At 40.4% G+C, this 26,543-nt stretch overlaps 1 protein-coding gene across 2 annotated transcripts in view; it reads left to right on the forward strand.

The window, feature by feature from the left end:
- The first annotated feature begins 3,777 nt into the window (after window positions 1-3,777).
- EPHX1 (epoxide hydrolase 1) overlaps window positions 3,778-26,543 on the forward strand; it is a 32,660-nt gene continuing 9,894 nt past the window's right edge. Inside the window, exons 1-7 of one of the 2 annotated variants that reach the window (XM_060754183.2) lie at window positions 3,778-3,961; window positions 16,988-17,078; window positions 18,269-18,459; window positions 21,210-21,390; window positions 22,027-22,254; window positions 23,822-23,951; window positions 24,130-24,344. In XM_060754183.2, coding sequence (XP_060610166.2) covers window positions 18,274-18,459; window positions 21,210-21,390; window positions 22,027-22,254; window positions 23,822-23,951; window positions 24,130-24,344 — 940 coding nt within the window. In that variant the 5' untranslated portion in view covers window positions 3,778-3,961; window positions 16,988-17,078; window positions 18,269-18,273. Of the gene's footprint in view, window positions 3,962-6,803; window positions 6,821-16,987; window positions 17,079-18,268; window positions 18,460-21,209; window positions 21,391-22,026; window positions 22,255-23,821; window positions 23,952-24,129; window positions 24,345-26,543 lie in introns of those variants that run through there. The other variant, XM_060754184.2, reaches the window with a different exon arrangement.

Consider the following 26,543-nt stretch of genomic DNA (forward strand, 5'->3'; position numbering starts at 1 on the left):
AGTGAAGTATCTTGCATTTGTCCCTGTTGAACTTCATTTTGTTAGTTTTGGCCCATCTCTCTGATCTATTAAGATAATTTTTAATTCTGCTCCTGTCTTCCGGAGTATTAGCTATTAGAATACTGTTTTTGCTTTATGCTAGCATAGCTGAGTGTTACGCTGAGATGTTGTGTAAGGAGGCAGAAGTGATTTGCTTTGGAATGAAATGGCTGCTGGATGGCACCATTCTAACTGAAAGAACCACTGAGCAGATGTGAAGGTCTGCCAGGAAGGTTTCTGTGCAACTGCTGGTGGACCGACTACCCGTGTCTTCCCTTCCTGGCAGCCTTGGTGGCAGAACTTTACCATCTGTTTTATACAGGATCACAGCCTAGATATATTATTTGATGTAAAATTGTGTGGCCCACCATTCATTTATCACATACATGACCTGATTACAGTACAGGATGTGTACAGGATTTATGTAATTAGATGGAACTAAATTGCAAAGAGTCCAAACCTCATTATCATAACAGCAATCATGAAGAGCACAGTAGCTTGGTAGTAACATTTTAATTCCCTCTGTTTCTAATTATTATATCACCTATACAAGGAAGCATGTCCCAGCAGTTAGCCAATTGAGGATAATAATGTGATAGAGCTGATGAAATAGACGGTTTATTTCGTAAACACTTATAAATGTGTTGGTTCTTTTCAGAGACGGGTTAGCTCCTGGAAACAATATTCATATTCTGGTATTAGAACTTTCTTGCTTTGAATTGTGTGGCTTTAATAAGAAACCAGTGAATGCTGGGTCTATGTACCAGAATGTAACTGCCTTGAACAGACTTGTACGTTTAGTGCAGAAACAATACCGAAGAAGTAAGATCATTCCTTACCAACCCAGACACAGCAGCAAGGTATCAAGTTAGCATGTCTACATGGGCAATTTAAGTCTTGAAGTAATTAATATTAACTTTAATATGAGTAGCTTGAGAATATACTCTAGCTTTGAACATGGAAAAGACTTTTAATAAGACTAGGGAATACTATATTTAGTTAGTGTGATCTATTTTAAATGTATTTTCAAATAATGAAAAGATAACAATTTATAATAATTCCATACATTGGAAAGACTTGAAAGCACACAACAATGCAACACCTCGCTCTCACTCACTCTATATGTTCTTGTAAAAGAAAGGGATCTGGAGCTGATCAAAACAAACAATAATTGGAGAATAATTGTTTTTGAATGGTATCTAATTGTGTATACATTTAAATTAATGCCTAGATTGACAGTTGCTACTATTGTAGAAACCCAGACACAGATTATACACATTGAAGGAAGGGGTTGGAGTCAAGAAACAAATTGTTGTTTATTATTGGTTCCTCACTAAAAGAGGGGTAGAGGCAAAGTGTATTTAGTTCTGTGCGATATATTCCTCGTGATTTCCTTCCAAATAAGGGGTGAGGCACCTCTCTGCTGCCCCTTGTTCAGCTTGTTTTCTTCCTCGTTCTTTTGGCCTTTGCTGTTGCTGCAATTCCTGCCTCTCCTGCCATTTCTCTCCATTACTGCCTACTTCGCTTTCTCAGCTGCTGCTCTCAGCTGCTCCTTTTCCACAGCAGAATGAGGCTACGGCCAGTCAAAGAAGTTGGATATTCCCCACTTGGAACATGGAGAGAACTTCCCTGTGATGGTATGCCGCACCATCATGATTTCTGCAAGCCACCCGCACCTCCCACCTGCAGAGGTGCAAATGAGGAATGCGACTGTAAATGGGGACCCTGCTGCTTAAGCATGAGAGCCAAGGAAACTAATTGCTTCCTTTACAGTGAGAGAAAATGAAGGTCTCTGTAATGCTTTTGAGAAGTTGTGTTTATCTGCTCACCAGAAACATTTTACAACAACATTCCTAAGCAACTCATTAAATAGAACAGCGGTTTCTGAATGGCTGACTGTAGGAATGTAGGTGTCAGTTGTTGGCCAGGCATTGACACATTTTATGAGCCAGTGTGGTGTGATGAGAACCAATAAGCCATGAACTGTTTCAAGCATCTCTAGATTGAGACACATATCTTTGAAAGGATAAAGCGGGGCACATAGTTTAGTCTGAGCTGCCATGTCGTTGAAAGAATTGCCTACAGGTTAATGCGTATTCTCTAATTTCTTTGACTTCGGTTAAGCCTTTTGGATTAATTGATGGCAAAGTGAATCAACAGCAGCTATTAAATTATTAAATAGAAAGGTTATGTGAAGCATGTAGTACCAAGATCACCCCAGCCACAAATTGATTGATGTGGGTGCCTTCCAGGTATTACTTAAGATAGAAAAATCATTTTTTTTTCTTTCTGCTTTACTTCTATCTGGAAATTTATAGGAAAATTATGAGGCAGTATACAGGCAAAATCAATATTTACAGCCCAAAAGTCTACAAATAATGTGAATAGATGAAATGATATTAATTGTGACATTATTTGCCACCTCCCTGCCAGTGGTGTCCTTAGAGTTGGTATCACTAAGTGCAATAATGCATATTGCCACCCTCCAATTACACACCACCATATTCCACAGCTCCAATAAAAATACAGGGAACAAAATCAACCTCTATACATGGCATTCATTAACCTTTTGACACAGTGAATCGCAGTGTTCTCTGGACCATCCTCCTAAAAATCGGGTGCCCTGACAAATTCATGAACATCCAGTGGCTCCTCCATGATGAAATGATGGCAGCAGTCTTGGACAGCAATGGCTCCCAAAGTGACCCATTTAAGGTGGAATTGGGTGTCAAACAGGGATGTGTTATTGCCCCAACCTTATTTTCCCTTTTCATTGCTATACCACAGTACCTTGTTGATGGGAAGCTTCCTACTGGTGTGAAAATCGCCTATTGGACAGATGGCAAGCTATTTAACCTCAGCAGACTGAAAGCCAAAATCAAGGTCACAACATCTGTTACAGAACTCCAATATGCTGATGATAATGTAATCTGTGCTCATTCAAAAGACCTACAAGCCACTCTTAACACATTTGCAGAAGAATATGAAAAGCTTGGTCTCTCATTGAACATCGAGAACACTACAGTGGTCTTCAGCAGGCACCAGCCAATCCCTCTGCAATACCAGAAATAAAGCTTAATGGTGTAACATTAGAAAATGTTGCCCATTTCCACTACTTTGGTAGCAACTTCTCCACAAAAGTCAACATTGACACTGAAGCACAACATTGTCTGAGCTCTGTGAGTGCAGCATTTTCTCATGGCTGGAATCACTGGGTTGTTGTAGGTTTTTTTGAGCTATATGGCCATGTTCTAGAGGCATTTTCTCCTGACGTTTTGCCTGCATCTATGGCAAGCATCCTCAGACCTCACAACCTCTTGCCATAGATGTAGGCGAAACGTCAGGAGAGAATGCCTCTAGAACATGGCCATATAGCCCGAAAAATCCTACAACAACCCAAAAATGTAATGGTTTATAGATGTATATAAAATAAATTTATTTCGATGGATTAGATGGATACCATTGCAATAAAAAAATTAAAAAAGACTTTCTTTGTGTGTAGCTCTTTGGAGCAGATTCCTGGGCTCTTCCTTCACACACAGCCACCTTCATTGCAAGTAACCGTGTTACCTGGCAGTCGCTCCATCGTGTTGCCTTTTCCGCCCAGGTTCAGAGGGAGGACCCCACAGTCCATGAATTCCGCTGGAAACTACACCTCCCAGGATCCTTTGTCCCAAGTCCATCCCCACTCAGGCCCGGTCCTCGCTTGAATGGACATCATGACCGCTCGGGGCGGTGTTCTCTCGGGTCCGCCCCTCCTGGAGAGGAGGGCCAATGGGGCCTCTGTCCACGTCTCCTTCTACCATGGATGCATAATGCCCGGCTGGGAAAACCTTTCCCTTTACCTATACTCTTCCGAGCCCGGCATTGGGAAGCACGGCGAGGCGCACCCGACAAAGGGCTCCCGGGGGCGCCTGGACATGTGAGACCTCTTTCTTGGGCTTAGGGTGCACATGCCAGCCTTGCAGAGGAGTGCCAAGAGCCACTGGGGGCATCTGGGATTGGTAGCACTCTTGGCCAGGGAAGGCTCAAGGCCACTACAGCTCCCATTATTCTATTGCACGAGCTAGAATTGAAGTACTTCCAAACTGCATTCATTCTGCGGTACAGATGCACCCATTCTCTCTCCCTCATCACAAGTTAGACTTGGAAAAACATATGGCATTTGCTCAGAAAAATAAGGGCGAGATCTCAGTGTGTCCTCACTGCACCGGCACTGCCATATAATGCAATTTGAACGGTATTATAGGCTCAGCATAGAGCAGGCTTGGGCAAGCTTAGGCCCTCCAGGTGTTTTGGACTTCAACTCCCACCATTCGTAGGGAAGTGGTTTCCAACCTGTGGTCCACAAGAACTAAAATAAGGTCCTCAGCCTCACCGTTACTACACCATTGCAACAAGAGTGACAGGTGTCACAAAACCTTATAGTGCAGAGGCTTATTAAATACTAGCTGTACCTGCCATATGTTGCTGTGGCCAACCTTCCCTCCCTCTTTCTCTTCATTCTTTCGCTCCTTCCTTCTTTCCCTCCCTCTTTCCTTCCTTCCCTTCTTTCTTTCTTTCTTTCCTTCCTTTTCTTCTTCTTCCCTTCCTTCCCCCCCCCCCCACCTTTTCCTTCCCTTCCTCTTTCTCCTCTTTCTTCCTTCTCTACCTATTCTTGGATTACAACTCCCAGCAGTCCTCCTGATCTATCTATCTATCTCTATCTAATCTATCTCGAGGATTGCTGGGAGTTGCAGTCCAGGAATAGGAAATTGGACATATGCAGGGGTTGGGATGCTCTCAAAGAAATCCAAGGAGAAGAAAGCTTGCATCTTGGAAACAGTACATTTGGATCATCCTCCTCTCCTAAAGGGACTGGTCTAGAGCATGCTGGGAGCTGTAGTCTGGAAGAGAGTGTGGATATGCTATTGTGTGTTTGGTTTGCCAGGGGTGTCGTTTTTGCGTATGCAGTGTAGCGTCTTTTTGCTTTTTTGGCTTTTTAAGTCCCTTTTGCTGTGTTTTTCAGTGTTTTTATGAGTGATGGTCATTTGTTGGCCTGATATGTGTATTGTGTCCAAATTTGGTGTCACTTCGTCCCATGGTTTTTTAGGTTTATTTTATTCCCACAAACTAACATTACATTTTTATTTTTATAGATTTTGTTTGTGGGTGAGCAGATGGCAACTAGTGGATGATATATGTTCTGTATCAGAAACTAGAGCTGATGCAATCCAATGCAATTTTCTGAATCAGCACTCCAAACAACCAAACTGAATCTAAAGTTGCCCAAAAACTGATTCATTACCCTTTTGGTACTGATGTTGGAGAGTGGTCCATGGTCAAAGTGGTCCCTGGTCAAAAAAGGTTGGGAACCACTGTGGTAGGTTGTTAGGAATTGTGGGAGTTGAAGTCCAAAACGCCTGGAGAGCCCAAGTTTGCCCATGCCTGCAATAGTCCAATCTGCTACGCTGTTGACTCAAACTTATACTTTTTTGCAATGTATGTGTTAAAGATTCGTGCTTCCAATTCCACCTCTTATGCAAGGAAATTAGTAACTCATTAACATCAGCAGAAGCCCTAGAACAGACTTTGTCTGTGGAGAGCTTCTGATTGTAACACTCTCTGCAATCACTGGAAGTGAAAACCAACTTATTGTGAAATAATGGGGCAGCTTTCCTGTTCTCCAGATCTTTTGATCATTTCTGGGTGACAAGCACACCACAAATTGTGTTGATTGGTGTCTTCAGCTACTGGGGATAGTCCCAGGTGCAGTATATGAAAGCCATCACCTGGAGTGCATCTATCTACACTGTAGAAAGAATGCAATTTGGTATCACTTTAATTGCCCTGGCTCAATGCTATGGAATTCTGGGTTCTGAGCTTTGATGACACCCCAGCATTATTTGGCAGGGAAGGCTGCAGATCTAGTCAAATCACAACTCCCAGAATTCCATGCTATTGAACCATGGCAGCTAAAATGATGTCATACTGTGTTAATGCTACAGTTAATGCTTAAGTGGCTGAGGGGAAAAAGGAAGGGGCCTGAGGCTGTTAGGAATTGTGGGAGTTGAAGTCCAAAACATCTGGAGGGCCAAAGTGTGCCCAGGCCTGGTGTAGATGCACTCCTGGTAGAGCCTAATTTAAATGTCTGTCACCTCCCATCATCATAAGTCTTTCACTGAATGCCTCAACATCAGCCCCTCCCAACCCCACTTGTTTGTGTTGTTTACAACCCAACATGATTGTTGTTGTTATTGTTGTTGTTATATTTATTTATAGCCCACTTTTCTCTCTTGATCAAGACCAAAAGCATCTCAGAACATTTAAAAAATAGGCATGTTAACTCATTCAAACAATGCAGTTTATAGGTCCTAGTTTCCAACAGACCTCACAACCTCTGAGGTTGCATGCCATAGATGCAGGCGAAACGTCAGGAAATAATGCTTCTGGAACATGTCCATACAGCCCGAAAAACACACAACAACCCAGTGATTCTGGCTATGAAAGCCTTCTACAATACAATGTAGTTTATGTCATGCCTGGGTTTTACTGAGATGGTTGAAGTGCTTTTGTGGTTATTTTTAAAAATCACAACACAGAGAAAATTGTCATATAAGCTGATTTTCCCCAGATCAGAAACTCAGCAAGTCATTGGTTTGTGCAAGTAGCTCTGTTGCTATTTTATGAAGTCGAGAACTGTACTTTGTGCTCCACAAGGCCAGCAGCCGATAAAATAATTTGTGTTGCTTCTCTCTCCTGCCTGTCTGCCCGGGACTCGACTAGGACAGTTAAAGAGAAGGTAATCCAAGCTGTAACCATTTTCTTTTAGAACTTTCTGGCAATTGCTGGACTGTAGTCAGAAATCAAGTGAAAGAGGGAGCTTCAAAGAGAGTGTTCATTCTGTTGAGATAATCCCATGCCTTTCTGTATTGTGTGTAGATTAAGTTACAATCAAGGCTCCAGAGTTGCTGTTGTTGGAAGTCTGCCATCGGCATCATGAGTTGCTGCACCAGCCTCTTCTTAACTGTGGACATTATTCAGGAAGTTTAGGAAAAAGTGCCTTGCTGTGCTTCTGTTTTATCATTGTAAAGGCGTGAAAAAGGAATGGAATTCCAGGAATCTTTTGCGTCCTAGGCAGAAATAGATGCACTGGGGTGGAAATAGGAGCATACTCCATCTTGGTATTGGCAGAAATTTCCAGATATCCTGTTAGTAAGCTAATGTACTTTGGTGATTGCAATAATATGACTTTTTTAAAGGAAAAAAATGTCCTGCATCAGAATGCTAACGTTTTTATGGAGGCTGTCCATAAATTGGACAATCATAGAATTGTAGAATGATAGAGAGGACCCTTGGATTATTCAATCCAATGTAATGGGTCACCATACCTAGCACTTTGAAAATTTAGGGCAAATAATGATTTGAACCTTTCTGGATCCTGTTGCATTCTGTTCCACTCCCACAACTATATAAATAGGCTTTACAGCAGTGGTTCCCAACCGACAGGTTGCAGGCTCGAATCCAGGGAGAGTGTGGATGAGCTCCCCTATCAGCTCCAGCTCCCCATTGCGAGGACATGAGAGAAGCCTCCCACAAGGATGGTAAAACAGCAAAACATCCAGGCGTCCCCTGGGCAGTGTCCTTGCAGATGGTTGATTCTCTCACATCAGAAGCAACTTGCAGTTTCTCAAGTTGCTTCTGACACAACAAAAAAGTGGTTCCCAAACTTTTTTTGACCAGGGACCACTTTAACCAGTGACCACTCTCCAACATTAATACCAGCAAGCATAAGAATCAGGTTTTGGTCAACTTCAGATTTGGTTTGGTTATTTGTGGTGCTGATTCAGAAAATTGCATTGGATAGACCACATCAGCTCTAGTTTCTGATACAGAACATATGCCATCCAGTAGTCACCATCTGCTTGCTCACAGAAAACCATATTTAATCATCTAGAGCTGATGCAGTTTTCTGAATCAGCACCCCAAATAACCCTAGGAACAGGCCTGAAAACATAGACACCAAGGCCCCCCGCTTCCAGACACCACATGGAATGGCTCCGCTCAGGGGAAGGGAGGAGGAGGAGAAGCAGCAGTCAGGAGGCTTGTTGTTGCCCCTTTCGTGGGTAGTCAGCCTCTTGCCTCCTGACATCCCCATTGCTTCGGCACTATAAGAGGGTTTAATGAGACCAGTCGCTCTTATTGCAACAATGTGGTAACGGTGAGACTGCGGACCATATTTTAGATCTTGCGGACCAGTGGTGGTCCATTAACCACAGGTTGGGAACCACTGCTTTACTGGCTGAGGCTTTCATACCAGTTTGTACTGCATCTGATGAAGTGGGCACATATCCATGCTAAATTAAAGAACACTTAGTCCTAGAGGTGTTGCCAAATTCATTTTATCCCCCCTCCCTCCATTTATTTATTTATTTATTATTAATTGCACTTTTATACCACTTTTCTCATCCCTGGGAGGACTCAAAGCAGTTTAAAAAATAATACATGGCAAAATTCAATACCTCACATATGTATATAAATATATCACATATCTAAATCAATAACATATAACTGTAGATGAAAACCATTAAAACTATAAAACATCAAACTGACATAACATAAGCATGAAACATTTAGACATTGCACCAATGCAGATATTGTCCTTTAATTCAATATTGCTATCACTAACCGAATGCTTGCTTAAATAGTCAAGTTTTAAGTTATTTTTTGAATGCTAGGAGGGAGGGAGCTGATCTAATCTCACTGGGGAGGGAGTTCCACAGATGAGAAGCCACCACTGAGAAGGCCCTGTCTCTCATTCCCACCAATCACACTTGCGAGGGCAGCGGGGCCGAGAGCAGGACCTCCTCAGCCCATCTTAGTGCTCTAACTGGCTCATAAAGGGAGATGCATTGGACAGGTAAACTGGACTGGCATCGTTTAGGGATGTATAGGCTAAAACCAGCACTTTGAATTGTGCTCGGTAGCAGACTGGCAGCAAATGGAGCTGACACAACAGGGGGGTGATATGCTCCCTGTACTTCTCTCCAGTAAGATTCTTGAAGCTTCCAAACATTCTTCAAAGGTAACCCACGTAGAGCATGTTGCAGTAGTCTATACAAAATGTAACGAGAGTGTAGATCAATGTGGCCAGGCCTAGCTTCCCAAGGTATGAGTTCAGCTGGCGCACAAGTTTTAATTGTGCAAAAGCTCCCCTGGCCACCACCGAAACCTGAGGTTCCAAGCTCAGCGATGATTCCAGGAGAACTTCCAAGCTGCGAACCTATCTTTTTCGTAACTTGGGGACTGTCTGTAGAGGAAAAAAGAGGACAGGATAGAATAATATACAATAGAAACATGAAAAAGTCAATAGCAGAAGAGAATTGAAGAGAGTTAAAATGCATGCGGTTTTAACCTAGCTGAGATCATTCTGATTTTTCAAAATGTTTTATTGCAAACCCACAAAAAAAAATCCTGCCCTTTTTGATGGTATTGTCTAGTTGGAAAGAGACTTAACCCTCTGTGCTATATTTACAACTTTGTTTGCTACCCTTAATCCCTTGTTACCACTTGGCTCCATTCTCCCCTCTTTGTTCTCTGCTGGTCCATTAGGATCAGATCTAATGGTTGGAAGTTACAGAAGGGCAGATTTCGATTGAACTTCTTGACAGTGAGAGCAGTTTGTCAATAGAAACAATTGCCTTGAGAGGCTGTATGATCTCCTCCTCTGCAAAGAATATGGGCAGCTGCCTGCTGGAGATGCTTTAGCTGAGGTTCCTGCATTGAAAAGGGAACCCCCGGTGGCGCAGTGGGTTAATCCGCTGAGCTGCTGAACTTTGCTAATCAAAAGGTCGCAGGTTTGAATCCGGGTAGCAGCGTGAGCTCCCGCTGTTAGCCCCAGCTTCTGCCAACCTAGTAGTTCAAAAACATGCAAATGTGAGTAGATCAATAGGTACCACTCTGGCGGGAAGGTAACGGCAATTCATGCAGTCCTGCCGGCCACATGACCTTGGAGGTGTCTACGGACAACGCCAGCTTTTCAGCTTAGAAATGGAGATGAGCACCAACCCTCAGAGTCAGACACGACTAGACTTAACGTCAGGAGGTGAACTGATGGTCCAAGGGGCTCCTTTCAACTCAATGATTCTGTGATTATAGGTTATAAGAGACTGATCTTTCCAACTTATACATATGTTAGTCTGTGTAAATTGTTAGCAATATTGGCAATGCTATGTACACTTCATAATACTTTATAAGGGGCCCTTGTGCCGGCAGGACTGAAGACCAACAGGTGATAGGTTCGAATCAAGTGAGAGCATGGATGAGCTCCCTCTATCAGCTCCAGCTCCCCATGCGGGGACCTGAGAGAAGCCTCCCACAAGGATGGTAAAACATCAAAACATGTTGTCCCCTGGGCAACATCCTTGCAGATGGCCAATTCTCTCACACCAGAAGCGACTTGCAGTTTCTCAAGTCACTCCTGACATGAATAATAGTAATAATAGTTATTGTTATTATTTATCATTTAAAATATCATTGTTTACACTAATCCAAAGCAACACATTCTGACCCAGTATTTAGTATTTTTAACAATTACTATGTTCCTAAAAATAAGATCCAAGGTCTTCATGAGACAACGTTGGAAATTTTATTCCTCTAATAAATAAATTGTACAATAACAGGAATTTTGAGGAATTAATTGAATTTATAAGACTTGACCTTGGCACGATAATGAATGTTTCATTATAGTTCTTAGGATGCTTTGTGATCCAGTTGTTGCCGGGTTGATGAGAATGTGGTCCAGTCAGATTGCCAAGTTGGATGGGCTGAGATAAAGCTGTGGCAAATGGAAGGAATAATAACGCCCTTTGTTGCTCAGAGCAAAGGGTATATCTGGTTCAAAGGATTTCTTAGGGAATATGAGCCTGTGTCATGACCTGCTTGGACTGAGTGATATCCAAAACGTTTCTCTCAAGTCTGGCTTGAAATGGTAACATTCTCCGCTTTCATCAGTACTTAACAGTGATGAACACAGACCAAATTGCTAGCTCAAACCCCTCATTCAGGATTCATTGGCAACTTGTAATTCAAAGCATACAGTTGGAGAGTTGGATGGGACCTCAAGTCCCATCCAACTCTCTAGTCCAATCCTCTTTCAGTGTAGGAAACTCAAAGCATACCTGACACATGGACATCCAACCTCTGCTTAAAATTGTTCGGCGAATGTGAGCCCATCACTGTCTTGATGTGCTTTATGTGCTGGAAAGCTAGGAATTCCTCTTCTAGATCCCTGGTTTTAGTTAAATGTATGATGAGGACCATATATAAATATGTGAGAGGAAGTCACATGGAGGGGGGGAGCAGGCTTGTTTTCTGCTTCCCTGGAGACTGGGACGTAAAACAATGGCTTCAAATTGCAGGAAAGGAGATTCCACCTAAACATTAGGAAGAACTTCCTGACTGTGAGAGCCGTTCAGCAGGGGAACTCTCTACCCCAGAATGTCGTGGAAGTACCTTCTTTGGGGGCTTTAAAACAGAGGCTGGATGACTATCTGTCAGGGGTGCTTTGAATGTGATTTTCCTGCTTCTTGGCAGGGGGTTGGACTGGATGGCCCATGAGATTTCTTCCAACTCTTATGATTCTATGACTTTAAGAGTCTAAAGCAGGAACTCTATGCTACAGAGCAAGGAGACTTCTGAAGGCAGTTTGCAATTTGGAACAGGGTCTGGTTTTTTTTTTTTTTTTGAAGAAGAAGAAGAAGAAGAAAAGGGGAAAGGCATTTCCAAACGTGTCCTGTTAATAAACCAGTGTTGCCATTTTTTAAAATAAAAAATCAAATGTTTACTCCTTGTTTTTGTATTTTGCCTTCTGAATATTTGCCCATAACTGTGCAATACTGAGAAATATGTAGATAAGAACTTATTCTTTTGGCTGGAAACATTTGTCATTGTAATCCAAATGGCAAATAAGTTTTTAAAGTACAACAGGCCCTCCACATTTGCAAAAGTGGGAAAAATGAGTACTCTGGGTCAGCGGTTCCAAACTTTTGATCCTCCAGTTATTATAGTCTTCAACTTCCAAAATCCCCAACCAGCTTGCCAGCCGTTTGGAATTATGGGAGCTGAAGTCCAAAGCACCTGAAGGATCAAATGTTGGGAACAACCGACCTAGGTATTTCTAGGTTCCCTAGGACAGCTGGATCATTTTCCAATGGAAGTTGTTCATACAGTCTCACTAGAGGACCGGAGATTCCTAGAGAGATCATATTAATAAAATCTGTGAATAATCAAATCCACAATAGTTATACCCACAAATGTATTTTTCTGTATTTTCCCCTTCCTTACTTACTTTCATTTCATTTCATTCCTTCCTTTCAATTTCAGATCAGTTGTTTTGTTATGAGCATAGATAAAGATTTAGAAATTCTCCCTCTAAATACCAGCAATGGATGTGCTGTGACTGTTACTGTCAGGACCCAAATACTTCTGTTGCATGTTTTCCTTGTTGCATTCCATTATGGTTAGAGATTAGGTGTTGTTTCCCTTGCTGTCATATTCATAATGATAGGCATTCTTCTTTTGATTCAGGAAAGTTTTCCATTATCTCATCATCCATCCATCTATCTGACACATGTTAAGACCACAATCCAACCAGGGTTAAGTACTTTGCAGTTTCATTAATTTTAAAATGCTTAATTTTTGTCTGGCTGGTATCCCAGACGTTTTCTGTTGCCTTGGCTTCTCCTTGGCCACATTTGCTGGTGTCTCTGCTGCTCTGTGGCTGCCTGCCACAAGGAAGGGGGTGTGTGGGGCAACAACATACAAGAGGAGGAGGTCTTTTAGATATCCTGGCCTAGAGCCATGTTACATCTTCCACCTCAATGCAAACAGCTGCATTTCATGGGAACAATGATTTCTCCTTTACTGTTCATACCTCTAAGCTTGCAACTTCAAACAGTTCCCTTTGTGGTTAATATAATGTAAGTCTGCTGGGTCCAAAGTAAATATTTGACTTCACATTCTTTTCTTTCAGTGCCCTATCAGTCATTTTCTCCTTAAAAGTTGTTTCATTGTGGACCTTGATTAAGATGGAACGTATTTTAGACCAGATTCCTTTTTGTTGATGTATAATTCATAATAGTTGCTTCAAACTGGGTCAGAGGAACCCAAAGGAGATGGAAACCTTGTGTTTGAAAACTCCCTCCGATACCCTTTCCTGCCGTGAACAGCAGTGGAAGCTGAACCTCCTTGAAGCTCTGTTTTAATTAGCCTCTCGGTTTGTGCTCTCGGGCAAGGAAAAGGGAACTGACCTCTTCTAATGTGGCCGAGGTGCGAGTTCACTGTAAGCCAGAACATTTTATGTCCTGTACCCTTTTGTGTGTAATGCCCTTAAAACACAGCAAAAACTGCCGCCTCTTTTATTTTTCAGTGAAAATCGTATTTACCCCAAAGGAGTATCAAAGCATTGAATTCACTCTGTGAAACAACACCAAGAAAGGCTTTGGTCTCTAGCCCAAGAGAGTCTGTGCCGCAGATTGTTGTAAACAATGCGCCCCCTGAAGAATTATCTTTTGAATAATTATTTATTCCCAAGCTGGTGGAGGTCTTTGAAATTAACATATAACTCCAGCTCTACTCATCACATTTTAAAAGTTTATCAAGATTTATTTATTGTGTCAGAAGCTAATTAAAAATACAGTTATAGTGTATTAAAAACCACAAACAAAGTTAAAAACTTGGCATTATATTAAATTTCCTTTGATCAGAAGCTAGTCACTTTGAGTGCCTCAGGTGTCGCTGTAAGAAGGTCATCCGTTGTGCATATGGCAGGGCTCAGACTGCATTGTAGTAAGTGGCCTGTGGTTTGCTCTTTTCCACACTCACATGTTGTGGTTTCCACTTTATAGCCCCATTTCTTAAGATTAGCTCTGCATCTCGGGGTACCAGAGCGCAGCCTGTTCAGTGCCTTCCAAGTTGCCCAGTCTTCTGATGAGGAGTTTCTCATCAGTATCAGCCACTGATTGAAGTTCCGGGTTTTAGCCTGCCACTTTTGGGCTCTTGCTTGCTGATGTGTTCCTACGTATTTCTCTGTAGATCTTAGAAAGCTATTTCTTGATTTAAGATGTTGGCATGCTGGCTGATATCCAAACAGAGGATGAGTTGGGGATGTCAATGCTATGGTCCTTTCATTATGGGCTGCTACTTCTCAGTAGATGTCAGGTGGTGCAATACTGGCTAAACAGTATAATTTCTCCAGCAGTGTAGGGCATAGACATCCTGTGATAATGTGGCATATCTCATTAAGGGCCACATCCACTGTTTCAACATGGTGAGATGTATTCCACACTGGGCACATGTATTCAGACTATCAAAGCATAAGGGCAGATGTCTTCACTCTATCTGGTTGTATTCCTCAGGTTGTGCCAGTCATCTTTCATATGGTATTATTTCTAGCACCCACTTTTTGCTTGATAATCAAGTAATGCTTCTTGTAAATCAGAGCACGGTCCAGGTTAACTCTCAAGTATTTTGGTGTGCTGCAATGCTCCAGTGGGATTCCTTCCCAGGTAATCCCAAGAGCTTGAGATGCCTGTCTGTTCTTAAGATGAAAACCACATGTCTGCATTTTAAATGAATTAGGGATCAGCTGGTTTTACCTGTAATAGGCACTAAGAGCACCTGAAACTTCGAAGAGCTTCTGTTCAATCATTTCAAAGCTCTCTGCTTAAATAGTGATGGCATGATTGTTAGCATAGATCAAATTATCCTTACCTGCTGGCAGTGGCTGATCATTTTGTGTAAATGTTGAAAATTGATGGAGCAAACATGCTCCCCTGAGGCAGGTCGTTCCTCTGTTTCCACCATCTGCTTCTCTGGCCCTGGAATTCAACAAAAAGCTCCTGTTTTGTAGCAGATTTCTTATGAAGCAAGTGAGGTGGTAATCCTTTGTGACACTGTACATTTTTCTCAGGAGGAGGTGATGATTTCCAGTATCATAAGCTGCTGACAGGTCTGTGAAGACAGCTTCTGTAATCTGCTCCCTTTCAAAACCATCTTCTATGTGCTGAGTCAGGTTCAACAGATCCAATCTGTTGTGCAGATTTTCCCTTTCCTGAAATCAGCTTGCTATGAAATCATAAATGGGATTTTTCCATATTTCAATGCGGGATAAGTCTCTGCAGAACTTTATAGAGATGGCACAAGAAGGAGATTCGTCTATAGCTTTTTGGATCATTTCGGTCTTTGCCTGGTTTCAAAATGGCTATAACTCTTGCTTTCCTCTAAAGTTTAGGGATCTGACAGGATGCAATACAGTTGTTCATCAGCTTCAGCATCCAACACCTTGCTTTAGACCCAAAGTTCTTAATTTGTTCCGTATTAAGGAAATTAATTATTTTGTGTGTATATTAAGAGGAGTTATGCCACAATTTAAAGATGAATCCAACTGAATGATTTAATATATATTTTTGTTTAATGGTCATTGAAATAGAGGTGAACATAGCTAGAATTATTATGTTAAATTTTGGATCCCATTGTATTAAAATATTAGAAGCTATATAAATTTCATGTGGTTCTGGCTGCTTCTCTGGAAAAGTGATATGTAAGAGACTCCATAACATTCAGTAGAAATCTCCAGCCCTGTTTCTGCAGGTGGAAGATAATAATATTAGAGGGACAAGCAGAACCTGTGGAACATGATGGAACACAGTCTAAGATGTACCATATATATTTGTATAAAAGCCAACCTCATGTATAAGTCGAGAGAAGGTTTGGGGGCCAAAATTATGAGTTTTCATGTGACATGTAAATAAGTTAAGGGTCATTCAGTGGGAAGGGGAAGGAGCCAGAACTGTCTTCGGAGGTCAGCTACTTCTGGCCACCTCATTGTCCCAGCCAGACATCCAAAGAGGCTTGAAGTGGCACCATCATGTAGAGAGTCGAAGAGCTTGTGCTTCTTTTAAGGTTCTCTTCAGAAGATTTTGCCTTTTGCCACCCTACTTAGAGAAAGGAATGATTCCTTTTTTTTTTTTGACAAGAGTTAACACATAGCAATTGCATTGACTCAGCAATAAACCAAGTTGGGTTTTGTGTCAATGTTTTGACTAAATTTTCTAGACTTATATAAGAGTATATACAATAAATTATGAATTTATGTTCCTTTCTATTCTTTATCAGGGCTGAGCAGGAGGTAGAATGGCAACATCTCTCAATGGAAGGATTTATATGGGAGTTCCAGCATTGTGCTGTTGTTGTTGTTGTTGTTGTTGTTGTTGTTGTTGTTGTTATGTGCATTCAAATCAATTTCTGAAATCTTTCTTGTGTAATTTTCTTGGCAAGATTTATTCAGAGGAGATTTGCCACCATCTTTGTTTAAAACTGGAGGAATGTGATTTGTCTGTCCAATTCATCCCAGGGGTTTTCATAGGCGAGCAAGGAATTGAACCCTGCTTTCCTGAGTTCTGTCTAAAACCCAAACCACTACATAACACTGGCTCTAATGGAGAAAATCAATTCCTAGCCTGACAGTGCGGCAAGGACAATACAGGTGGTCAGCAACGTGTGTTCCTGGAAGAAATGTCTATTAGTGTTATTTGATTTGGATATGATTTGGCATTTTGATTTATGTGCAATTCAAAATGACTTTCATTTAATACCCCAACCTACATCGTATTTCAAATAAATTGGCACAAATAGGCAAACAACATCTCTTAGGGATGAGAACCAAAGAATTTTTAAAGTGAATCTGCATTTATTGCTTGGGATCCTCTTCAAGAACAACACTAATGTAAAAATAGGTCTCTTATTGCATAAATATGGTCTAGTTGATTATTTTGCAGGCATGCGCTACAAAAGGTTCCATGACACTTAAACATTTTTATAGCTTTCATTACTATTATAAATGGCAGAAGGCAGTAAATGAAGATGAGTTGCGTTATCGGCTGAATGTTTGTTTGTCCCACTTCTGCAGACAGTATATAAGCCTTAACCACGGGTGAGAAGCCATTAAACAGGAACTGTTCATTTACAAGAAAGGCAGAATTCCTTGAGCTACTTAAGAAGTAAGTGTGTATTAATTTTAAGTCATAATTGTAAGATATAAATGTTGGCTATATGAGGCTCTCAACTGGTTGAAGGTATGAGCTCTTGACATTTTCAGCCTGGGGCAAGTAGCCAACAGTGGAAACAAACAGTCTGTGATTCATTATGGCTTTGAATAGTTATAAAAACTTTCAGAAGCTAGTTTATTTTATTATAGTTTATAATATTTGTTTTACAATATTATTTCCGGTATATCTTTCTTACAATGAGGCACATCATAACCCTATTGATGCAGCCTAGGATCACATTGGCTTTTTGAGTTTTCACACCACACTGTTGACTCAAGTTAGCTCTACTAAGGCCCCTTCTACACTGTCTTTATATCCTAGGATTTAATCCTAGAATATGTGCTTATCCCAGATTATATGACAGTGGAGACTCATATAATCCAGTTCAAAACAAATAACCTGGGATGAGATTCTGGGATATAAGGACAGTGTAGAAGGGGGGCAAAGACTCCTAGATCCCTTCCATTTGTACAGTTTTCAAGCCAGGCATCAACCATTCTATAGCAGTACATTTTAATTTTTTTCTACCTAAGTGTAGTAACTTAAATTTTTTCCCTGTTGAAATTAATTTTGTTAGTTTTAACTCAACTGTCTAATCTGTTAATGTCTTTTTGGATTCTGACCCTGTCTTCTGGGGTATTACCTACCTCATCTAATTTGGTGTCATCTGCAAATTTGATACGCTTGTCTTCTGTTCCATCATCCAAGCCATTAGAGCCCCCGGTAGTGCAATGGGTTAAACCCTTGTGCCAGCAAGACTGCTCACCAACAGGTCAGCTGCTCGAATCTTGGGAGAGCTGGCTGAGCTTCCTCTGTCAGCTCCAGCTCCCTGTGCGCAGACATGAGAGAAGCCTCCCATAAAGTTAGCAAAACATCAAACATCCGGTGTTTTGGCCTACAACTCCCAGAAATCCCAGCCAGTTTACCAGCTGTTAGGATTTCTGGGAGTTGAAGGCCAAATCATCTGGAGACCTACAGGTTGAGAACCACGGTGCTACAGGGATCCTTCCTATCTCAGCAGTGTTATTGATGTCTGCATGCCAACTTAATATTATCACAGTTTTTCGTCATGTCTTCATTTGTGAAAATCTTTCTGGTCAAAATGATGTTTTAATGTATTGGATATAATCCTTCTTTTGCAGTCAGTATGTTGCTTGAAATACTGTTGGCTGTGGTCTTGGGGGCCATTATTTATCTGACGCTGATTAAGAAGAATGAGGAAACCCCAGCTGAGATGGAAGATGGATGGTGGGGCGAGGGATTGAAACCTGATTCGGAAGAAGATACCGCTATACATCCTTTCAAGGTGGAAACTTCAGAAGCTGATATCAATGTAAGGAGCTCTCGTCTTTGTAAATGCAGAAAGAGCAGGAATACCAGTAGAAGCACAACCCTAACTATGCTCTTAAAATAAATATTTGAGTTGCACTTATAACTAAGATTTAGAACTGCAACCTATGTAATTCTAAATACATAAATAAATATATTTCAATTTACACTTCTAACCAGACATATGACATTCTCATTTTAAAGATGGTTTAATTTGATACGTAAAATATGCTTAAAACAAATCATGAAAGGCATATAAATCTAATCTGTAGTGATACCTGGGGCTCTTATGCAAATTCCAGGTATTTCCTTTCTAGCAATCCTTGCTACAAGCAAATTTATCCAGAAGCACTGCTATATCATATTAATGTGATGTGCCTCTACGGTTTTTCAGAGAAGTGTTTCAGCAGAGGACAATATAATAATGTGCTGTAGTTGCCTGAGTATGTTTTTCACTAACTAGAATCCAGTTTTACCCGTCCTTAACATCTGCCGCTCTGTTGACCCTGTGCTCAGTTTTCAAGGGAAAGCCTTTGATTTTAAAGTCTATGGCACTGACTTCATCTATCTCAAGCAAATGGAACCAGCTTGTCCTAAACCGGTTGCCATGTGATCAGCCAGACAAATTTCTCTCCCTCCCTCTCATTGTGCAATAGTCACATAGGCACACTTATGGCTATTGCACCACCAAGAGGGATTGCTGGGAGTGTGCTGTTAGCATCCTGGAAATGAAAAAAGTGTATAGAAGAAATTAGATTTGAGACCATCCTGAGTCCCTTTGAGGAGATAGGGCAGAATATAAATAAATTATTATTATTATTATTATTATTATTATTATTATTATTATTATTATCCTCTTAGCAGAAGAATATTCCTGCAATTCCAAGGCATGGAGAGCATATGTAGCTTCCATTAAATCAATTATAGCATCATAAAGTTGAAAGAGAGTAGAGTGGTCATCCAGACTAACCCCATTCTGCCATGCAGGATTACACAACCAAGGAGTTCCCAACAGATGGCCATTCAGCTTCTGTTTGAAAAACCTCCAGAGGAAGTTGCTCCACTGCACTCCAAGGCAACATATTCCACTGTCAAAAAACATTTACTCTTAGGAATTTTTCCCTAATGTTTAGGTGGAATCTCTTTTCCTGTTTTTTAAATCCATTGTTCCATGTCTTAGTCTCTGGAGCAGCAGAAAACAAGCTTACTCTCTTTTTAATATTGCATCCTTTCAAAGATTTTACATATTTCATTAGTAACCAGAGCTTGGAAGAAAAAATCTACAAGAAACTCAATTAGTTGTAAAAGGTTATTTGTAAGTGAGTTGATGAGGGCACAAGGCTGCATTTTAATAGCAAGGTAGTACATCAACAAAATTACTTCATTCGTTTTCTATTTACTTTTAAAAGCTAGTTTTTCAGGACATCTGAATGTACTGTGTCCCTTGCCTTGCACCTGCTACTGCTGGTTATCTCATGTTCCCTGTCCATGATATGCATGGCTTATCCAGGTCCTGAGTGTTAGAAGTAGGAATGGAGTTCCTTGGGTCAGAATACCAGTGCAACAAGTGGCAACGTCTTTAAAGACTTTTTCACATTACACAGTTATAGTAACACGGTTTATTTATTTATTTATTTGCAGTATTTATATTCCACCTTTCTCACCCCAAAAGGATCACAGAACACATATACAATAAACGTTCAATGCTGTTATACAGTGACAAAAAAGATAGATGTATATATATAGGCTTTCCCATCTTTTGGCCTCTTTGGAGGCTGTGCTTGGTTCCGGCCACAGGAGGGTGCTGTCGCTCCATCTCCTTGCCAAAGAGCTTTCTTTGTTCGTAAATTGCCTCCTTTTTCTGATCAAAACACTGGGCCTAAATACCTCCCCACTTTAATGCCGGCCCTATTCCACTTCAATTGAAATCACAGCATTATAAGTGTATAGCCTGAGAGGTTGCTCAAGACCTCTTCCAATGTAAAGATGGTAGTGCTGGTAGGAACTCAGAAAGGCAGTGGTGTAGTAATCATCATCATCATTATCATCTTCTATTTGTATACCCCTCTATCTCCCCGAAGGGACTCAGGGTGGTTTCCAGCACAGGTAAAGCGTTGCAATTACCTATTAAAACATACAGAAAATCATTATAAAAACATAATATAATACATATTTAAAATTAAAAGCTAGTTCAGTACTAAACTTTATTTATATCCTGTCACCATCTCCTGAAAGGGACTTGAGGTGGCTTACAAGGCACTCCAAGTGCAGTGGTGAATATGGGGAGATATCAGTGTTTCAATTTTATTGCATTTCCTAGTCTGCCACCTAAGGGTGAGTGCTGTCTTGATAAAGAAGCAAAAATGTTCTTGGTAGTCTTAGGGAAAAGGGTGCTCTTAACGACAATGTGAGATTAACTACTCCTACTTTCAACATATACACTGAGAGAATGCAAAGGAGTAACAGAACTTGACTTTACAACCAAGACATTTTCAAGATTTATTTTTTAAAAACTGGATCACAAAGAACCATGTTGTTGAAGGATCGATTCTGTAACAGCTGGGGACCATTTAAAAGGGCAAAAGGTACACACCAAATAGAGGATGTTCTTCCTTATGAAGATATCATAGATTTTGTTGGCATTACTGAAAGAGAAAATTATATCTGTTTTTATATGTGATTCACTTACATCGGTAACTGTAACTTTTTTTTATCTCACCTTCTTTTCCTTTGCACACCTTTGTTGTGTTCTAGTACTTACACAGAAGACTTGAAGAAGTGAGATACACTGAGTCGTTAGAGGACAGCTGTTTTCATTATGGGTTTAATGTGACTTATCTGAAGAAGGTTGTCTCTTATTGGAGAAATCAGTTCGACTGGAAAAAGCAAGTGGAAGTTCTTAACAAATTCCCACAATTCAAAATGAAGATTGAAGGTTTGTTGCTCATACCATATTTTCTTTAAACCTTGAATCTTGCTTTGTATTTTCAGCAGAAACATTGTGTTACTCAGTGTATTCCATTTGTTTATGAGAGTTTCCATTAGTGTTTTGGAATATGTGATTAACTGATCTGACTTGGAATACTTTTGGTAATTTGGAGACTAGGATTCTTAGTTTTCAGTTAAAAATTGGAATAAAAATTGGAGAACAATGTTCTCAACAGGAAAAACTATAGCAATGACTTCTCGAATCAGAGTTGGAAGGGGTCTCATGGCCATCAAATCCAATTCTTTGCTCAATGCAGGATCTCCAGCTAGAACAGTTGGTTCTGTTACTGAATCACTCTTACTGTCAAGATGATCCTCCTATCATTCAATCAAAATCTGATGTCCTGTATTTAGTATTTAGACTTGTGACCCATCTCTAAGATGTCTTGTTCCATTAATATATGCAAATACCAGTATTCCAAAATAAACAAAAACTTAAAAATCCTAAACAATTCAATAAGGGATGTTCGCCTTTACCAAACCAGCACTCTACCCATTGTACTACATGAATTTTCTAACTAACTGTTAAATCTTCCATGCCTAATCTTTTGAACTTTTATCTGTACTTTTTTTCTTTTTATAGGAATTGATGTCCATTTTCTTCACATAAAACCTTCACAACTGGGTGAAGGCCAGTCTGCAAAACCATTGCTGTTGGTTCATGGTTGGCCTGGGTCCGTCTATGAGTTTTACAAAATCATCCCACTCTTGACAGATCCTGTGAGACATGGCCTGAATGGCAATCATATTTTTGAAGTAATTTGCCCTTCCATCCCTGGTTATGGTTTTTCAGAGGCACCTCACAAAAAAGGTACAATTTTGAAGGACCTAATGGTCCATCTAGTCCAGCACTTTGCTTATGGGAAGGTTATGGGTAGGACATGAGCTGCTCTACTACCTTCCTGATGCATTTCCCTGCATATAATACTCTGAGGCCCCGGTGGCGCAGTGCGTTAAAGCACTGTGCCGGCAGGACTGAAGGCCGACAGGTCACAGGTTCGAATCTATTAGGTCCAGCTTCTCATGCGGGGACATGAGAGAAGCCTCCCACAAGGATGATAAAACATCAAAAATCATCCAGGCGTCCCCTGGGCAACGTCCTTGCAGACGGCCAATTCTCTCACAACAGGAGTGGTTGCTCCTGACACAACAAAAAAAATACTCTGAGGCATTTAAAAAGAATGATCTAAAAGCAGTGAGCAAATGTAGCTCTACAATATCTGATAGGATGCTGATTTTGCTGTATTTAAATTTTCTATTCACATAATGCATATGCATACATATGTAAAATAATGAGACCCATTGAGTTCTGGGTCAGTCGATTTGGGAGGCACACTTCCAATAGAGTAAGGCCACTTTGTGGGTCTCTACATCTAAGTAGACTATGCATTATAAACCATATAAGCTGATGAGCTTTATTTAGCACAAGCCATTGTGAACTGCAGCATCATGCTTCATGTGCCAGTGGAAAGCTTATGCCAAATAAAAGGAGTGCATGCCCTGGTAGGGCTTCACTCTTTGAATTTCTGGTATGAAGAGGGGCAAACTATCAGGTGAAGAAATGAAGTACCCACCATCTCTGATCATTAATCAGAAATAACAATGGGGGTTGCTTATGGAAAATGTACTTTTATCTGTGATCAGCGATCAGTGAAAGCAACAACAACAACAAAAATTCTTCATTTATATCTGGCTTTTCTCCCTGAATGGGACCCAAAGCAGCTCACAACATTTTAAAAACAGTACAGACAACAAACACATATAACAATAAACCATCTATAAGAATGACATAAATAAATATTCTAAACTTCCCCAACTTTATGGAGTGGGACTTGGGAAGACATATTATTTTATTTATGGTCTTCCTTTCTCCCTAAACAGGATCCAGGCAGGTCATAAACATTTTGAAAACAAGCAGCAGTTTAAAAAAAATACTCATACAAACATTAAAAAAACAATTAAACGATAGTTCAGTTAAAGAACACAAGGTTAAATCAATGCAATCTATAATTAAAAATGACGAAAAGGATAAAAACAGACCCAGTGAGCAGGAGATATCTCTTGTTGTAAGAAGTTACATTCAGCTTCAGTTATGAGCTGTCAATCCGATGTTCAGATTACTCTCCCTGCCTAGACTTTAAGAAATACATACTAAGATGGTAAAGAAAAATATGTTTTAAAAGAAGACCATCAACCTGTAAAATAATACAAGTGGCAATCTTGTAAATGTTACCTAATAAGGTGAAGGTTGACATAACTGGAGGACAGAATTACTGTCTGTCAATGTCAAGAAATAGGTAATAGGTAAATATTGCATGAAATGTGGGTTACGACTTTGGGGAAAAGTGATCTTTCTTGATTGTTTTTCCTTTTTTCAGGCTTTAATTCTGTGTGTGCTGCCCATGTTTTCTCTAAGCTGATGCTCAGACTAGGTTTCCATGAGTACTATATTCAAGGAGGGGACTGGGGCTCAGCAATATGTACCAATTTGGCTCAGATCGCGCCTAGGTGAGTGTTTGTCTTTTTGATAGGCTACAGCTTGTAAAAATCTCTCCCTTTTGCTTACAGTGAACTCCCAAAAGGCTGGCCACAGTTGCCGCACCATTTGGGGAGTTGTAGTCCAAAAAAGTGAAATGTCCAAGCTCTGTGAATAATCAATTCAATTTATTTTTACAAACTGCTTTAGTCACGTGAAAGGCCTTCACATAAACATGCCATTTGTGAATTCCATGGGAATTAAGGAACTTCTGTCCATTCTGCTGGGACCATATTTCCCAGGACTGTTTGGTTTCCAGGCTGAGGATGTCCGTGGGATGTTTCCTTTCAAGACAAAAATATTAAAAACACTTCTGATGGAGAGTGGCTATTTCCACCTACAATCTACAAAGCCTGACACTGCTGGTAAGAAGTGTTTGTTCTTATACTAACCTCTCACCCACTTGTCCTTTCTAATATTAGTATTTGCAGAAGTATTCTAGTTATCAGCTTATAATTTTTGCAATGGTGCTGTTCCATATTGCCAACTTCGTAAAGCAGTCAGATATTGCAGCATTCTTGAGCTATTCCAGGATTTTTCTAACTTTTGGTGAAGACATATTAGATTGATATATTTACATATCTACAGGCAGAACATGGATGGAAGCAAGCAACACAAACATTTATAACAAGCAAGGGCTTCTTGGCTTCATAGGTCCCTACACCAGCACTGTCATCTTCAAGTCCTTTGGTTCACATTCTCGGCCTTTCCCTACAAGAATTGACAGTTCTTTATACACAGAGACAGTAAGACCCATCCTTTTTAGGAAGGTTGGGAAATATGTGGTGTTAGACCACCTCTACCCATCACAGCTTTACCTTGGCCATTCTAGTTTGGGCTAACGGGAGTTATAACTCAACAGCATCTAGAGGTCGCTAGGTTCTTCAGTCCTGATTTTCTGGGTGGTGCTCATGGAGAGTTGTTGTCCTTAGGTGGCTCACGCATTCTACCAATGATTCAGATACCATCCTCTGTAGGAGGGCAGGCATGTTCAGAAGTCGAGGCACCATTTTTTCAGCAATATGACTTTATAATGCAGTGTTTCTCAACCTTCCTAATGACTCCTTAATACAGTTCTTCATGTCGTGGTGACCCCCAAAAATAAAATTATTTTCATTACTACTTCATAACTGTAATTTTACAACTGTTATGAATTGTAATATAAATATATGATATGCAGGATGTATTTTCATTCACTGGATCAAATTTGGCACAAATGCCTGTTACTCCCAAATTTGAATACTGATGGAGTTGGAGGGTTGATTATGTCATTTGGGAATTGTTGTTGCTGGGATGTATAGTTAACTTACAATCAAAGAGCATTCAGAACACCACCAACAATGGAATTGAACCACACTTGGCACGCAGAACTCTCATGACTAACAGAAAATACTGGAAGGGTTTGGTGGGCATTAACCTTAAGTGGGTTGCTGTAAGTTTTTCGGGCTGTATAGCCATGTTCCAGAAGCATATTCTCCTGAAGTTTCATCTGCATCTATGGCAGGCATCCTCAGAAGTTGTGAGGTCACAACCTGAGACCTCACGATCTCTGAGAATGCCTACCATAGATGCAGGCAAAACGTCAGGAGAAAATGATTCTGGCCATGAAAGCCTTCAACAATACATTAATCTTGAATTTTGGAGTTTTCATGGACCATAAAATTAACTTCCATGCACTATGTGATTCCCACAAACTGTGTGATTTCCATCCACTCACTAATGATTGGTTCCCTGTAAAGCCAGTCCATGAGCAACCTAGACCATTAATATGGAATTTCTCTTAACTAGGTGGCATGTCATGCTTATGATTCTAGCCTGCTATTTGATAACTCACATTTACACAAGCATATCTAATATCTGGGTCCATAGTGTTAACCATAGCGAGCATCAGTATGAGCCTGACTTTCTCTGTTGTCAGACAAATATGCTAGCCTTGTAACTGTGTGCCTTCTTTCACCCCTTTCTCTGAAAGAAAAGTCTTTCAGTACAGAGTTCATCAGATACTGAACTGACACTCTTATCTTGCTAAGCCACTTGCTAACATCAGATCTTCATCAGATGTTAGGCAGATTAAATCTATTTGTGTTCTGAACCACTATGTTTTCTCAACCACATCGCTGCCACATACTTCTGTCCTACTGGAACATTTAGAGCAAGAAGGCTTTGCTTTAGACTTGTAGGATTTACTTTTGAAAGCCCTAGAGCCTTAAGACCCACATATTGTAGTCTGCAGCAAAACACATGCAGTACATATATAGCAATGGTATAATATAGGGAAAGGGGGAGACATTTTGTGGCTGCTCCAGTTTAACAATTGGATGTCAGAAACTTTTCTGCTCTCCCGTAAACCACCCAGAGATCTACCCAAAGATCTATATCTTCCCTCTTCCAATAGGTATATTGCCAGTTGTCTCTTTATCTGAATATCTGGCCATTGGGATTTAACAGGAGCATAATGTTTCTTGTACGAATAATGTAATAACTGATAAAATTATATATATATATATATATATATATATATATATATATATATATATAAAAAACGAGCAAGTAATGTTTGTGTA

Source organism: Anolis sagrei, chromosome 1, assembly GCF_037176765.1.
Source record: "Anolis sagrei isolate rAnoSag1 chromosome 1, rAnoSag1.mat, whole genome shotgun sequence".
Lineage (NCBI taxonomy): Eukaryota > Metazoa > Chordata > Lepidosauria > Squamata > Dactyloidae > Anolis > Anolis sagrei.